The 14,482-nt window shown below is 44.2% G+C and overlaps 1 protein-coding gene across 1 annotated transcript in view; it reads right to left on the reverse strand.

Annotated features, from left to right (window-relative positions):
- Positions 1 to 4,320: 4,320 nt before the first annotated feature.
- Positions 4,321 to 14,482, reverse strand: part of LOC137623052 (3-oxoacyl-[acyl-carrier-protein] synthase, mitochondrial-like) — a 39,027-nt gene continuing 28,865 nt past the window's right edge. Inside the window, exons 2-3 of the mRNA XM_068353690.1 lie at positions 13,342 to 13,483; positions 4,321 to 5,762 (exon numbers count right to left, since the gene is read on the reverse strand). Coding sequence (XP_068209791.1) covers positions 4,623 to 5,762; positions 13,342 to 13,479 — 1,278 coding nt within the window. The 5' untranslated portion in view covers positions 13,480 to 13,483 and the 3' untranslated portion in view covers positions 4,321 to 4,622. The remainder of the gene's footprint in view (positions 5,763 to 13,341; positions 13,484 to 14,482) is intronic.

A 14,482-nucleotide genomic window follows, 5' to 3' on the forward strand; every position in this document is an offset into this window, starting at 1 on the left:
ATCCATGATCTGGATATTAATATCTGGCCCTTTTATTCAATTAGCTCATTATTCTGGCAATCCTTTGCATTTACAATCTACCAAGATTATAGGCCTTCCATCCATCACGTAGTATTAGGTACACAGTTAATTGTCTCTTTTCTTTCATTTCATACGGCTCAATACTACACAGTACTATATTTTATGTTCTTTTTTGACATCGAAGTTGAAGAGGAGGTTAGTTTTCATCGTTCTTTGTCTGTTTGTTTGTTTGTTTGTGTGTGTGTGAGAACAACTTCGTGGCCAACAATTTTACTCATAGATTAGTGAAACTCTCAGGGTTTATTTGTTTTGTTGAGACGTTTAAGGGATTCAATTTTGAAAATCCTAGGTCAAAAGTCAAGGGCAAGGTCGAGCAAAAGGTCGTGTATGTGTGAACTTCCTGGCCACAATTTTACTCATAGAACAGTGAAACTTTCAGGGATTATTTTTTATGTGAAGACGTGGAAGTGATTTAATTTTGAAAGTCCTAGGTCAAATGTCAAGGTCAAGCAAAAGGTCGTTTGTTTGTGAACAACTTCCTGGCCATAATTTTACTCATAGAATATTGAAACTTTCAGGGATTAATTGTTATGTTGTCACGGGGAAGTAATTCAATTATGAAAGCTTTAGGGCAAAGGTCAAGGTCAAGGTCAAGGTCAAGGTTGAGCTAAAGGTTATTTGTGTGTGAACAACTTCCTGGCCACAATTTTACTCATTAAATAGTGAAATTTTCAGGGATTAATTGTTATGTTGAGACGTGGAAGGGATTCGGTTTTGAAGGTCCTAGGTCAAAGGTCAAGGTCTAGCAAAAGGTCGTGAAATAAGCTGGCATGGCGGAGGTCTGCGCTCCACTGAGTGCCCCTCTAGGTTGTCGAATTGATGTGATTTCAAAAGTTCAAACTGGTTGCAAAGGATTTTTGTTGAGCAGGTTGACATAAATCTTGTTTCATAGTTTATCCGTAACTTGATTATTTTAATTTCTATATCTAAATGAATTAAATTTCTTATTTTCTTTTATGGTTTATTCTCTACTACTTTACATCTAAATTTTCCTAATTCTATACAGCTAAACAAACCCTTTGTTGTATCATCTGCCTCACTGCAAAACTCAATTTCATTTCTGTTTCTATAACTTTCTTTTAAATCTATCATGTTCAACCTTGTGTGCATTACACTGCTAGTTTCTTTAGTGTTAAGTTCACTTATATAAACCCTTACAAATCTCAACATTGTCACTTTTTCCTTCTTTTCTTCTATTTTTCTTTTAATCTAATTTTCTACTTCAAATCTAATGTCATACTTCTAAAAAAGAACTTTCTCCAACATTCTGCATATGGTTTCCATCTTTGATTTGCCACTAATGACCTCTTTTAACTAAGCGTTTATCAATAAATGTTATGATAAAGCATCAAGTTTTATACTCGAGGTTATTCTCTACTGGCCATCTGCCTTTCTCTTCCGGTAATCCCCAATATGGCGTAGTTGTAACTTGTTAAAAATTTCTTTACCTCTTTCAATTATTTTTGTCTTATTACACCCCATGTCTCTATATTTACAAAGAATATTGGTACCATCACTGTTTCATATATCTTCATTCTAACTGCCAATGCTCCCTATTCTGCTAACATCTCTATACTTCCTAAGTTCTTGCACCATATCTACTATTTTTGCCTCTCTTTTTCTTAAGCCAAGTCTATGGTCTTTTTCCAAGTACCATTCCCAAAGTTAATTTTATTTATACTTCTCTCCTGTTTCAATCATTCAATTTTCAAGCACACTTTATTTTTCATAACATCTTTTTCTTCTAATTAGCAATGCAGCTGACTTCTGAGGATTAGTTTTGAAGATAAATATTTTAGCTCTTACATACTGCAGCAGTTGCTTATAACTGTATCTTCTATGTTTGTTATTACGGAGGAACATTCTGTCATCAACATATGAACAGTTTAAAGAACTACAGGCTGCTTTTGAATGGCAGAAGCAAGGGACAGTGACATTGCCTGTTAGCAGGACAATACGCTAGAGACTGACCATATACAGTACAGTATTCATATGATCAGCGGCCAAGTCCCCTCTCCACCCAAGTTAGGGCCAGGTAATGGCTGCTAATGACTCAGGAGGTAGACCTTCAGGCTCTCCCCAACCCCCCATTCTTAATTCACAAGGATGGTTAGGTTGCCGACACTAAAGAAACTATCAAGTTCGAGCAGGACTTGAACCCCAGTCCAGCGAGCACGAGACAGGGACGCTTCCAATATACCACAACAACAATAATTGTTTGTCTGGTAGTTTAGGTAAAGTTAATAAACTAAAGTCAGGCTTGTAGAGTACTGTACTGTGCTAAGCTTCATATTTCTTTCCATTGGTAAGATAAAATTTACTTTTGAGGAAAGTATGACAATGAACCTCTTACTAATTTGATATTTTAAGATCCTTGTATTGTTTTGAAAACAATGTAAAACCATAGTTACACCGTACAATAATTGATTATAATATTCATCCAAGTTGAATTACTAAATAAAGGCAGTACAGCATACTATACTATATATTAGAATAACTGATCCTTTAAATATCACTGCAGAATTTACTCTTCATAATCGCAATCATTTTTTATTTTTCTGTCCGATTCTCGTATTATGACAGAAAATAAGTTTCTTTAAGTTTTCTATTTTCTACATTTAATGCCTGAATACATACAGTATCTGGTCTTGGTATTCCTTGCTGTAATTTTCCTACAATTTTCTTAATCAACATTAAGGTCTACATCCCACAATTGTCCTATCTACAGTATTTCCAACCAGACTCCCCTCTTCTTTCTGTAATTTCACTTGTATTATATCTTCCTACTGCCTTCCTGGAGCTATATTTCAGATGGCATTAGTTTTTCCGTGATTACTATTACTTTGAGAAAGTTCTCAATATAAAAGACTTGTTAACAGGAATTATGATAAAATCCACAAACACCAATTCTCATTAATATATCTTTTCATAACTTTCAAAATATTTCTTGAGAATTGACAGTGTTTAGACAACTGTGGAAAGCAATGTTACTTCTTTATGTACTTTTCCCATAAAATTAACATAGTATAGGTACAAGACATAAATCTTAAATTGCACAGAGAAAGATCTAGCAAATGTCCTCTTTCATTAGTAATACTGTAAGCAGAATCAGTTCTTAAAGTCACGTACATCAGGCGTTGAAATGTATGGAGAGTCCAGAGTGGTTCCTTTCAAAATGCATCACTTTCTGCAAATTGCTATCCTGTAATTTCCTATTGCTGTCCTTTTTCTTTACAGTACTTTCCCGTTACTTTATCATTTACCTCCTGGTTAGAGGCAGTTTCTTTAAGTAAGCCCAGTGAGTCTGAAAATATGAATGGGCAGTCTTGTCGTAAGAAAATTCTGTAACTATAATAATAATAAAAATAATAATGATGATAATAATCTTTGGTACAGCTATTAGTTGATTTCACCATAAAAAAATGCAAATCCATTAAAATTAAACATAATCATTATAAAGTTCAGTGCTTTAGTTCTGAGAGACCACTTTGTCATATCCCTCGACTTTTCATAATTCTCGTACAAAGGATTAGCTCTTAATAAAAAGATAACACAAAACAAGATAAAGTTGAAAAATTAGGAATCTAAGCAAGAAGAGACAAAAACAAACAGTTGATTAGTGAAATGAGGGAAGCAGTTTGAGCTGGGGCCTATGGGATACTGCAAAGAATCTTTGTATCGTCTACAATTAACCAGAGAGAGAAACATCCCTTATGGAACAATTTTTTTAAGATATAACTATATAATGATAACATATGACAGTAACGTACTGTGCTGCTTGAAAAACCTTCACTTTTTATTGAATCATCATTATTCTTAGCAACTCTGTCAAATTTTCTCTTTAATTGATTAATGTGAAATGACTTCTCTCCAGCCTGTATTCTGTTCTGTGTACTACAAGACTGAGTTTTCCTCTGGTCTTGTCCTCATCTACGTGCTTCTTCCAGAATTTTCCGAGTCTTCCTAGTGACCTTTTATTCAGCTCCTTCCATACCTACTAATTTTTCTCTTCATTCCCATAATCTTCATAAACCAAAACTATCTTAACTTTTGAGACCTTATCTATTTTCCAGCCTATGGAGACTACATTTCCTCAAAAGTCTGTTGTACAATGAAATAATCAGCAGGAAACAGTAACAATCTCATCTGAGGAGAAATAAATATTCATGAGAACCAATATCATTAAAATAATTTATTTTCTTTCAACATTATACAAAATTAACTACAGTAATAACACACTTCAATAAAAAGAAAGCATTAACAGTAATATATACAACATCTAACTGAAATATTTTACTGCTGTAAAATTCTACAGAGCTAACATAAACCCTTTTAGATTTCACACAACACATCAACAAAGGTAACTCAACTTTTAATATATAATTCAGCATCATTAAGCTAAGTAACAAAAGTGTTATATCACAACAATGCTCAAAAATTACATTGTTCTCACTGAAATTACTCAACACCAATGTCGGGTATGACTTCAAAATGTATTCATGTTAAATGACTAGTCAATGCTCATCTAAATACAGTACTGCCTAATCACAAGATGCTATGCATAAAGATGCATTTGTTCCTCCAAATCCAAAGGAATTTGACAAAGCAATCCTTCTATCTGCCATCTGAAGCCAGGCTTTTGCTTCCTTAGGTACAAAATCAATATCATGGTTAGGTTCTGGATTCTCTAAGTTGGCAGTTGGAGGAATATAACCAGAGTGACAAGCGAGGATAGTAAAAATTGCTTCAACAGCTCCTGCAGCACCAAGCAGATGACCAGTAGCACCTTTTGTGGATGATACATGAAGGTCTTCCGCGTGACTTCCAAATACGGTCTTTATTGCATCTACCTCAATAGCATCCCCCAGAGGTGTTGAAGTGGCGTGTGCATTAACATATTGTACTTCATTATAACTAATTTGTGCTTCTTCCATGGCCCTCTTCATTGCTCGTATTGCTCCCTTTCCATCTTCTCGAGGTGCTGTGTAATGAAAGGCATCACCAGTTAAACCATATCCTAATATTTCACCATATATATTAGCTCCCCTCTTTACTGCATGTTCAAATTCTTCTAAAACTAACATTCCAGCTCCTTCACCCATTACAAAGCCGCAACGCTCGGCATCAAAGGGTCTCGAGCCCTTTTCTGGACAGTCGTTATATTTTGTAGCCATGGCTCTCAATCGACAGAATCCAGCAATGCCAAGAGGTGTGATACTAGCTTCTGTTCCCCCGCACACCATAACATCTGCATCGCCATATTTAATAAACCTAAAAGCATCACCTATTGCATGTGCCCCAGTAGCACATGCAGTTGACACACTATGATTGGGACCCTGAAAGGAATATTTCATGCTTACTTGTCCGGCTGCCATATTTGTCAATATTCTTGGAACAAAATATGGACTGACTTTACTATATCTTTGTTCGAGTGCTTTACCAGTAGAAGTTACATCATCCAAATCAACCATTCCCATACCAATGGCCACACCTGTTTGCTCTTGCTCCTTTGAGTCTTCTGGCTTCCACTGAGCATTTGAAACTGCCTCCTCAGCTGCTAACAAGGCATAGGCAATTGCAGGGGTTATTGTGCGTAAATCACTAGCACTGAAGTGGGAGGAGATATTCAGCTCACCTTCTCCATTTCCCTTTGGTACACTGGCTGCTATGCGACAGGGCATCTGTAACAAATAAAGGTTTTTTTTGCTGAGCAGGTTGACATGTCTCATTTCATAGTTTATTTGTTACTTATCTGTTTAATATCGCTATTCATCTCGAGTTGTTTTACGTTTTTGTATTTCTTTTATACTTATTTTTTACTTCTACCTTTATTTCCTGAACTGCATTGCTTTTCCTAATGGGGCCCTTGGGCTTGCAGCATTCTAGTTTTCCAGCTGAAGCTACAGCTTGACTTTTAAATTATCAATGAATAATAAACAGAACAGTAACAGGTAAATAACTGCTAATCTTTTTTCTTTCTGGATTACAGTACCAAAATACAAGGGAAGAATTATGCAAAATAAATCTAATACAGTCATGAAAAGCTTTAAAATCTCTAAGATTACTGACCTTTCATAAGTTACACTTTGAAATTCTACAGAAATATCTTGAAATATAACAGAATGGCGAGATACCTTTTTATAAAAACATTTGTTGTTTCAACTAATAACAAATAAAAAGTAAATTTCCTGAGTTATATGCTAAGAAATTGAGAACCGCTGTATTCATAAAGGCTACAAAAAACAAAAATTTTAAGTAATTTTTATTTTTCCTAACATACTTACCAAGAACTACTTTCTTAGGAGTTACCTGTAATCTCCTCTCTACCGACCAGAGTTTTGTGTAGTATACCCTAAACCCGTTTTCTATGGAGGGCTAACCCGGGAGTGAGAGAACGTGCCCCGAGGGTAGCCTTTGCGCTAGGTCAAGGTCCGCTTGGGTCGTGTGCGCCAGTAAGTTCCTCGGATGTTGCAAAAAGTCCTTGCAAGGGCAGAGAGGCACTCGGGGAAGGTAGGGAGGGCCATTACCCGAAAGTAGTTCTTGGTAAGTATGTTAGGAAAAATAAAAATTACTTAAAATTTTTGATTTGTTCCAACACGAATACTTACCTCGAACTACTTTCTTAGGAGACTTACACTTTAGGAGGTGGGAGTGCCTTCCTGACCTTCAGACCCAGCAAGCGGATGCCAAGAGGCCTAGATATGAATTAGGTTTTAAAACAAAAACACACTGGGAAAACGGACGATAGGGTAACTACACAAAGAGCTCACGTTAGTGTCTAAGTACTCACCCTTTGAAAAAATTCTTCTGATGCTGATTCCAGTAATGCAGTTGCAGAGACGTGTTCTTCAATGGTTACAAGTGGTTATCTCCGATAGGGATAGGAAACGGGGATTAGGGTGAAAGGGAACGAACCTGTGTCTCCTGGTTTTGCTATCCACGATTGAGCCTGGGGCTTTACCGTTAAATCACTTGGAGCGCGGAGATGACTGTTCCAATGGAGAACCCGTCTAAGGACCTTCTTGAGTAGTCCTTGAGGTAATGGGCAGTAAAGGTTGACTGGTTCGACCAGGTGCCCGCACGAAGGATCTGACCCACTGCCATGTTTTTCTCAAAGGCTAAGGAAGTGCTCAGACCTCTGATGTCATGGGGCTTGGGAGTGCCTGGCAAGGCCAGTCCCTCCTCCTTGTAGGCCCTGGCAATAACTTGTCTCAACCAGAAGGAAATGGTATTCTTCGATACCTGTTTCTTAGTAACACCTGTGGAGACGAAAAGGCTCTTGACGCCTGGCCGGAGATGTGCAGTCCTTTCAGGGCATAACCTCAAATCCTCAGGATTCCCAGTCCTAGGAATAGCTGGCAGAGAGAAACCTTTGAATTTTGGATCCCAGACTGCTGGGTTCTGGGTTTTCGCCACAAACGAAGGAACGAACTTGAAAGATATCTCTTTCCACCCCTTCAAATGAGAGACGTCATAAGACAGCCCATGGATCTCCCCTACCCTTTTCGCAGAAGCCAAGGCCAACAAAAAGACTGTCTTGAGAGTGAGATCCCTGTCTACAATATCCTTCACTGGTTCGAAGGGGGGGCTACTTAACATCTTCAGGACCCTAGCTAAGTCCCACTGAGGCACCCTAACCGCTTGCGGGGGGCAGGACTGTTCAAAACTCCTGACAAGCATAGAGATGTGTCTAGAGGAACCCAGGTCGATGCCCATCAGAAGGAAGACTTGACCCAAGGCTGCTCGTACTCCTTTTATAGCTGGGATTGACATCCCTATCTCGTCCCTGAGATATATTAGAAAGTCTGCTATGTCTGGGACCGAGGCTTTGAGGGGCTTTATGCGCTTCGAAGCGCACCACTTCGTGAAAGAGGCCCACTTCGCTTGGTAGACCGCTGCCGACGACCTTCTCAGGTATCGCGACATCCTCTTAGCTGTTCCTGCTGAATATCCTTCCTTCTTCAGGAGTCGCTCGATAGTCTCCAGGCGTGAAGGCGTAGAGACTGTGGGTTGTCGTGGAACCTGAGAAAGTGCGGCTGTTGTAGAAGATCTGACCTGTCGGGGAGTGGCCACGGAGGATGGCTCGCCAGGTCTTTTAGGTCTGCGAACCACTCTCTCTCCGGCCACCAGGGCGCTACCAAAGTCATCCTTAAGTTTCGGGCAGCCCTTACCCTGTTGAGTACTTGCCTGATCAACGTGAAGGGGGGAAAAGCGTACACGTCTAGGTTGTCCCACTTGTGCTGAAAGGCATCCTCCAAGGCTGCCCTTGGGTCTGGGACAGGAGAACAATACACGGGAAGTTGCGCGTTCAGCTTGGTTGCAAAGAGGTCCATCACCGGGGAACCCCAACGTTGAATGATGAGCTTGGCTACTTCTGGAAGGAGGGATCATTCTGTCCCTACTATCTGACCCATCCTGCTGAGACCGTCGGCTAGAACGTTCTTTTTCCCGGGATGAACCTTGCCAATAACACAACCTGGTTCGCTTCTGCCCAATCTAGGATCTCTAGGGCGAGATCGCACAACTCCCTTGATTTCAAGCCTCCTTGCTTCTTTATGTACGCTACCACTGTGGCGTTGTCACACATCAACGCCACAGTGTTTCCCCTTAGTAGATCGACGAAGTGCAGGCAAGCTTTCTGGACTGCCTTCAACTCTAGGACATTGATGTGTAGGTCCTTCTCCCCGTCCATCCAGGTTCCTCTGGCCGTCCCGTTGAGGAGATGGGCTCCCCATCCCTGGTTGGAGGCGTCTGTGAATAGAAGTAACTTGGGAGGGTCGGTCGCGAAGGGCATCCCCTTGAGCGAGTTCGACCGGCAATGCCACCATTCCAGGGAGGGTATTGTGTTTGGTAGGACTGGGATTAATTTCTGGGGCGAGTCCAGTTGGTTCCAGAAGTTCTTCAGGTTTCATTGGACGGCTCTGAGTCTGAGTCTCCCCTGGGGAACCAGTTTTTCCAACGACACCAGATGACCTATTAGTCTTTGCCAGTCCTTCGCCCTCCTGGGTTGCCCCGATAGGAACGGACGAAGGATCTTCATCAGATTGCTTATCCTCTCCTCCGACGGGAAAGCTTTCACTAGTAGGGAATCCAGTTTCATCCCCAAATAGGTCATTCTGGTGGAGGGAGATAGGTTCGATTTTTCTGGGTTGATCATGATACCCAGACCCTTGCAAAACTGGAGAAGCTTTATATCTTGCTCCTTCAAAACGTCCTTCGAGGAGGAAAGAAGCAACCAGTCGTCCAGGTACCGGATGAGGCGAATGCCTCGCTCGTGAGCCCGCACCGAGACTGTCGTGAAGACTCTCGTGAATACTGGGGAGCTGTCGACAATCCGAAGCACAGGGTCTTGAATTGCAGGATCTGGGTACCCCATTTCACCCGGAGAAACTTCCGACTTGAGGGATGGACTGGAATTTGGAAGTAAGCGTCCTTGAGGTCTATGGTCATCATGTAGTCTTTCTCCCTCAAGGACAGCAGGACCGACTTCGGAGTGTCCATTTTGAACTCTGTCTTTCGTACAAACTTGTTGAGAGCCGACAGATCTATCACCGGTCTCCACCCCCCCGTCGCCTTTTTTACCAGGAACAGACGGCTGTAGAAACCTGGTCCTGGGTGCAGGATCTCCTCCATGGCGCCCTTTTCCAACATCGTGGACACCTCTTCTTGAAGGGCAGCCCTCTTCAACGGGTCCTTGGGTACCAACCACTCCGACAGGCTGGCCGGAATTAGAGGGGGAGGTTCTGCTAAGAACGGTGACCTGTAACCCTCCTTCAGTACAGACACTGTCCAGGGCTCTGCTCCGTGAGCCTTCCATGCTTGCCAATGTAGTCTGAGGCATCCCCCAACCTGAGGCTTGGGCAGGAGTAGGGGGCCTCCCACTCTACCTCCTCCTGGAGGAGCGGCCTGAACGGCCTCTCCTGGAGGCAGAATAACCTGTCCTAAACGAGGCCGACGCTGCTGGGGCTCCTCTACGGGGGGGCTGAGGCGCTGAGGCCCACGAGGAAGAAGGGGCTTCTCTCCTCGTCAGGCTAGGCGGGGCCTGAGAAGCCGAGGAACCGTCTGAGGCTGACCTCTTGTAGGGGGGCCTCCTTACCGGTGGAGGCCTGGGAGCGTTCACTTCTTTTCTCTTAGCCACCTTCTCCATGATCTCCTCTAACTCCTTCAAGGGGAACAAGGAGTCACCCCACACAGAAAGGCTCCTCATGGCCCTCGCCTCTCTGTCTGGGACCTTCCGGGAAAGCTTCGCCAGGATGGTGTCCCTTTTGCGAAGAACCCAATTCGCTGACAGGGCGAGGGACTGGTAGGTGAGGAACTTAAGGGTCTTGCCCCCGGAGATGATAAGCTCCCTCAGGAGGCTTTGCTGTTCTGGGTCCGTCAGGTCATATGTTGCTTGCACACCTACTAGTGTGGAAGCCCACCAGTCCAACCAAGAGGAGACGTGAACTAGGTCTTTAGACATCTCCTCCATCATCGCAGCCTCCGATTGTGAAAAACAAATCGGGGCTGAAGAGGCTCTGTCCTCCGAGGCACCCTGTCCCAGAATGTCGAGAGCAGGTTCCACTTTGCAGGCTCCCGGTCGTTGTCCCTCTGGCACATAAACCCTGCTCTGTGTTTTGAGCCCTTGGAGCAACTTCAAAGAGCTCTGCGTTTTGGGAGCTTCGGCATTGCCTGCTACAACTCTATCGACGTGCGCTCGGCCCAGGACGAGATCTCGGGCCACAGGAAGGGCCAGGGAGGATTTTTGTTGGACAGGTGCTTGCATCAAACAGGTAAGGCTGGACCTCCAGTAGTCCTCATCGGTAGCAACTGGCTCTTCAATTCTGTGATGCCTTTGGATCAGGCTTATAACTTTTCGATAGGCCGAGTAATCGGTCGGGGAACTTTCCCTACCGTCAGCAGAACCCTCGACCTGATCCCGAGGAGCCGGGTCACCGGGCACTCCCACCGGGCGCCTTGGTTCTGGCACAACAGGCACTCCCCTGCGGAGGTACTGGTCTTACCCAGCGGAAACCTCCGTACCGGGTACGGAGGTCAGAACCGTCCGATCATTGGCTTCGGGGGGACGCGGATCCCGTGGGCTGACCCGACGGCGGGAACCGTTCCTTAAAGTCCGAGGGCCGCACCAGCTGGGCTGATTCGGCCAGGCTGCCCGTAAGGAAGCACGGTTCCCCCCGCTGGGCGGGGTGAACCGGAAGCTTCGCGGCCTTACGCCTGCCTGAAGAGGCCTTCTCGCATTTCTCCCTGCGAGGGTCATATCTACGTCTGGAGGATGGTCTCCGTGGTGAGAAATCCCTGGATTGCCGGTCTGGGGAACACTGTAACTCTGACTTACGGGGAACAAATACCCAATCACCATCGGGGGACCTACTCCTCCTGTGTTTCCTCCGTGGAGAGCGGGACCGTCTCCTGCTGAACCTCGAACGGGATCTTGAGCGGGAACGCCTGCTCCTGGACTGCTCCCTCCGGCGCCGATGTCTCCTCCTGGCTTCTTCTTCTGAAGAGAATGAAGCCCCACCATCCGAAGAGCCCGACGACACTGTACCACCCGCACGGTGGGCAGAAGCGGGGGCCGTGGAGGGCTTCGCGACTCGTTGCGTACCCGAGGTAGAGGGTTGCAGGAAGGTTTCCGGGACCGTCGTCAGAGGAGCTGGGAACGAGGGTTGGCGCCCAACACTAGGGAACCAGGTATCCAGGCCCTCTTCCATCCGCATAGGGGACCTACCTGGCGTTTTAGGGAGCTTCCACCCGAAGGAATCACTTACCGTGGAGTCTAACTTACCCTGGGTGTCGCCGCCTGCCGAAGAGCCTGAAACACAGGCCCACGAAGGGGGCGAAGAAACAGGAACAACATTACTACACCATAAGGGGTCGTCGGAGGAAACGTGCCCCCCAAGCACAAGGGCCGAGTCTCCAGAACCCCCCGACACAGCACTACCAGGCTCCCCACTAGCCCGAGAAGGCCCCGCAACTCCCACTTCACACACACTAGACTCCTGGGGAAGAACCCCCGGCTCTTTCCCCGCAACGGACTTACCTCGTCCCCTACTCTGGGTAGGGGAAGGCGAGACAGAATCCCCGTCGGAAAGTCCACTGGGTGACGGTGGCGGCAAAGACGCTAGATTTTCTGGGCGAACGTTTCGACGACTCCTTTTTCTTCGTGCCGTATCGCACCCACTGAATCTCACTCCAACCAACACACTCAAAGCACGTATCCAAAGGAGAGCACATCTTGCCCCTACAGGAAGAGCAAAGGGAGTGAGGATCCACTTCAGGTTTGGAGAGGAACGCTCCACACGATTTTCCGGCTCTAGGCCCAGGACAACGGCACATTTGCTCCATAGCACACAACCACAAGACACAGGAACGCAGGGAATCAAAGGGATACACTTGGGAAGCACAAGGAAGGGTAGTGAACACACAGGAACACAAGGGATAAGTACAAAGTTACCACGCGGTAAACCTGCGGGACACACGAGGCGGACACAAAGGGTCGAGAGAGACGAGAGCAACGTGGTATCACGTCGCGACCAGAGAACTTACTGGCGCACACGACCCAAGCGGACCTCGACCTAGCGCAAAGGCTACCCTCGGGGCACGTTCTCTCACTCCCGGGTTAGCCCTCCATAGAAAACGGGTTTAGGGTATACTACACAAAACTCTGGTCGGTAGAGAGGAGATTACAGGTAACTCCTAAGAAAGTAGTTCGAGGTAAGTATTCGTGTTGGAACAATTAACTTTTAACAAACACAGATAACTCTGGTGTAATATTTTCAGAAAATAAATAAGCAAATACTGTAACATGACTTTGCAATTTTCATTATTGTTCCAATTTCGTTTTTATTTTAACTGGTAGACAGCTTCATGGAAAGAAATATGGAACTGATGGTATATAAAAGGTTAAAATAATGAATGATATGGGGGATGAACAGGCACTGACAAAAACATTTATTCTACTGTGTTGACTTTGCTTCAAAAGCCATACCATAGTTGGGACTTCATAGGAAAAGGAGTAGTAGTACAGTACATTAAATATTTAGGAATGGTTTACTGTATACAGTACAGAATATGTACTATAAATAAAAAATGCAAAGAAACATAAAAAAAATTGACACCTAACAAACTGTTTATTTGCTCTGTAAGGTTTCTACCTAACAGCCCATTTAATTGCTCTACAAGGTTTTTGACATTGTTCCAGAGTGCTTTAATGCATGCTGACTTCAGTCCTTATCAAAATAAAAGTAAAGTAAATGCTCTAACCGGTGCATAACGAGGATCTGTAAGTGCTGTAGTTGCTACTTTCCCTGCAGTTAATTGCATCCAGTTATGAGGGGCTCCAACTCCAAGGGGGGTGACAAGACCCAGCCCAGTCACCACCACCCTTCGCATACTTCCCATGATCCTGTAAAGTTTAACAATTTAATAATCTTTATACAAGTTTGGAAGTTATGATATCTACTCAGTAAGTGAATTTGTTCCACCTGGATTGGCTGCTAGCATACTAATATTAGAGTAAGTAAAGTTAAATGTAGCACAGTACACTTTTTGATATGCATAAGTCAAAATTTCATGAAACCACAAGACTGCTACAAATTAACCGTTCTAAAAAAGCTTAATCAACCATTATTACACTGAACCATTGACTTACCAAACCTTGGAATAAAGGATATTAGAGAATAATACAAATTATGGTCTGTAAAAAAAATGTCTACAGTAACCTCCCCTTTTCTTTGCGCTGATTGATCATCGACTCTCCCCCTTTTCCCACTACTGATTTCTTGGAGGAAGTGCTGCTTACACTGCTCTAACCCCATGGGCTAGTTTCCTCCTTCGGGCCTACCTTGATAGGAGCCCTTGAATTAGTAATAGAGAAGGGTTGCGGCAATTGGCTGGGCGGGATTCACAAGTATGTGTCTTTCCTATTTCATTTCCAGCTTACCTATCCTAAGCTTACACTTGGAAAGGAATCTTATATTATAATTAATATTACATTAAGATTAATCTAAAATTACTCTAAATCTAACATGATAGACTTCCGCATACTCGTGTACCTTTCCTTTCTTTACAGGAGGAGTACATCCGGTGTGAGAGCGCCTTCTGCAGCGTTCAGCGCCGGGATTTCTACGGCCATCAGGCGTGCCGGACGCACGCCAGCTGTGCTGTCACCCAGGGATCTCTGAGGTACTGGGACCCGTAGGTATGCAATACGTGCAAGGACCTGCTCAACGAGGCATTCGAGACTTCCCAGTCTGCGGAGTCAAGGGACATCGCCTGAGAGAAACTGTGCAAGTGGGTGCGTGGTTTCCAAAAGAACCCCACGGGGCCTTACCTTCCCAACGAGAAGATGAGGGCTATGCTCTTCCCTAAGGCATCTGCGGAGGCTGTAATCCCTCGACCCGAA

The sequence above is a fragment of the Palaemon carinicauda genome, chromosome 30, assembly GCF_036898095.1.
Source record: "Palaemon carinicauda isolate YSFRI2023 chromosome 30, ASM3689809v2, whole genome shotgun sequence".
Lineage (NCBI taxonomy): Eukaryota > Metazoa > Arthropoda > Malacostraca > Decapoda > Palaemonidae > Palaemon > Palaemon carinicauda.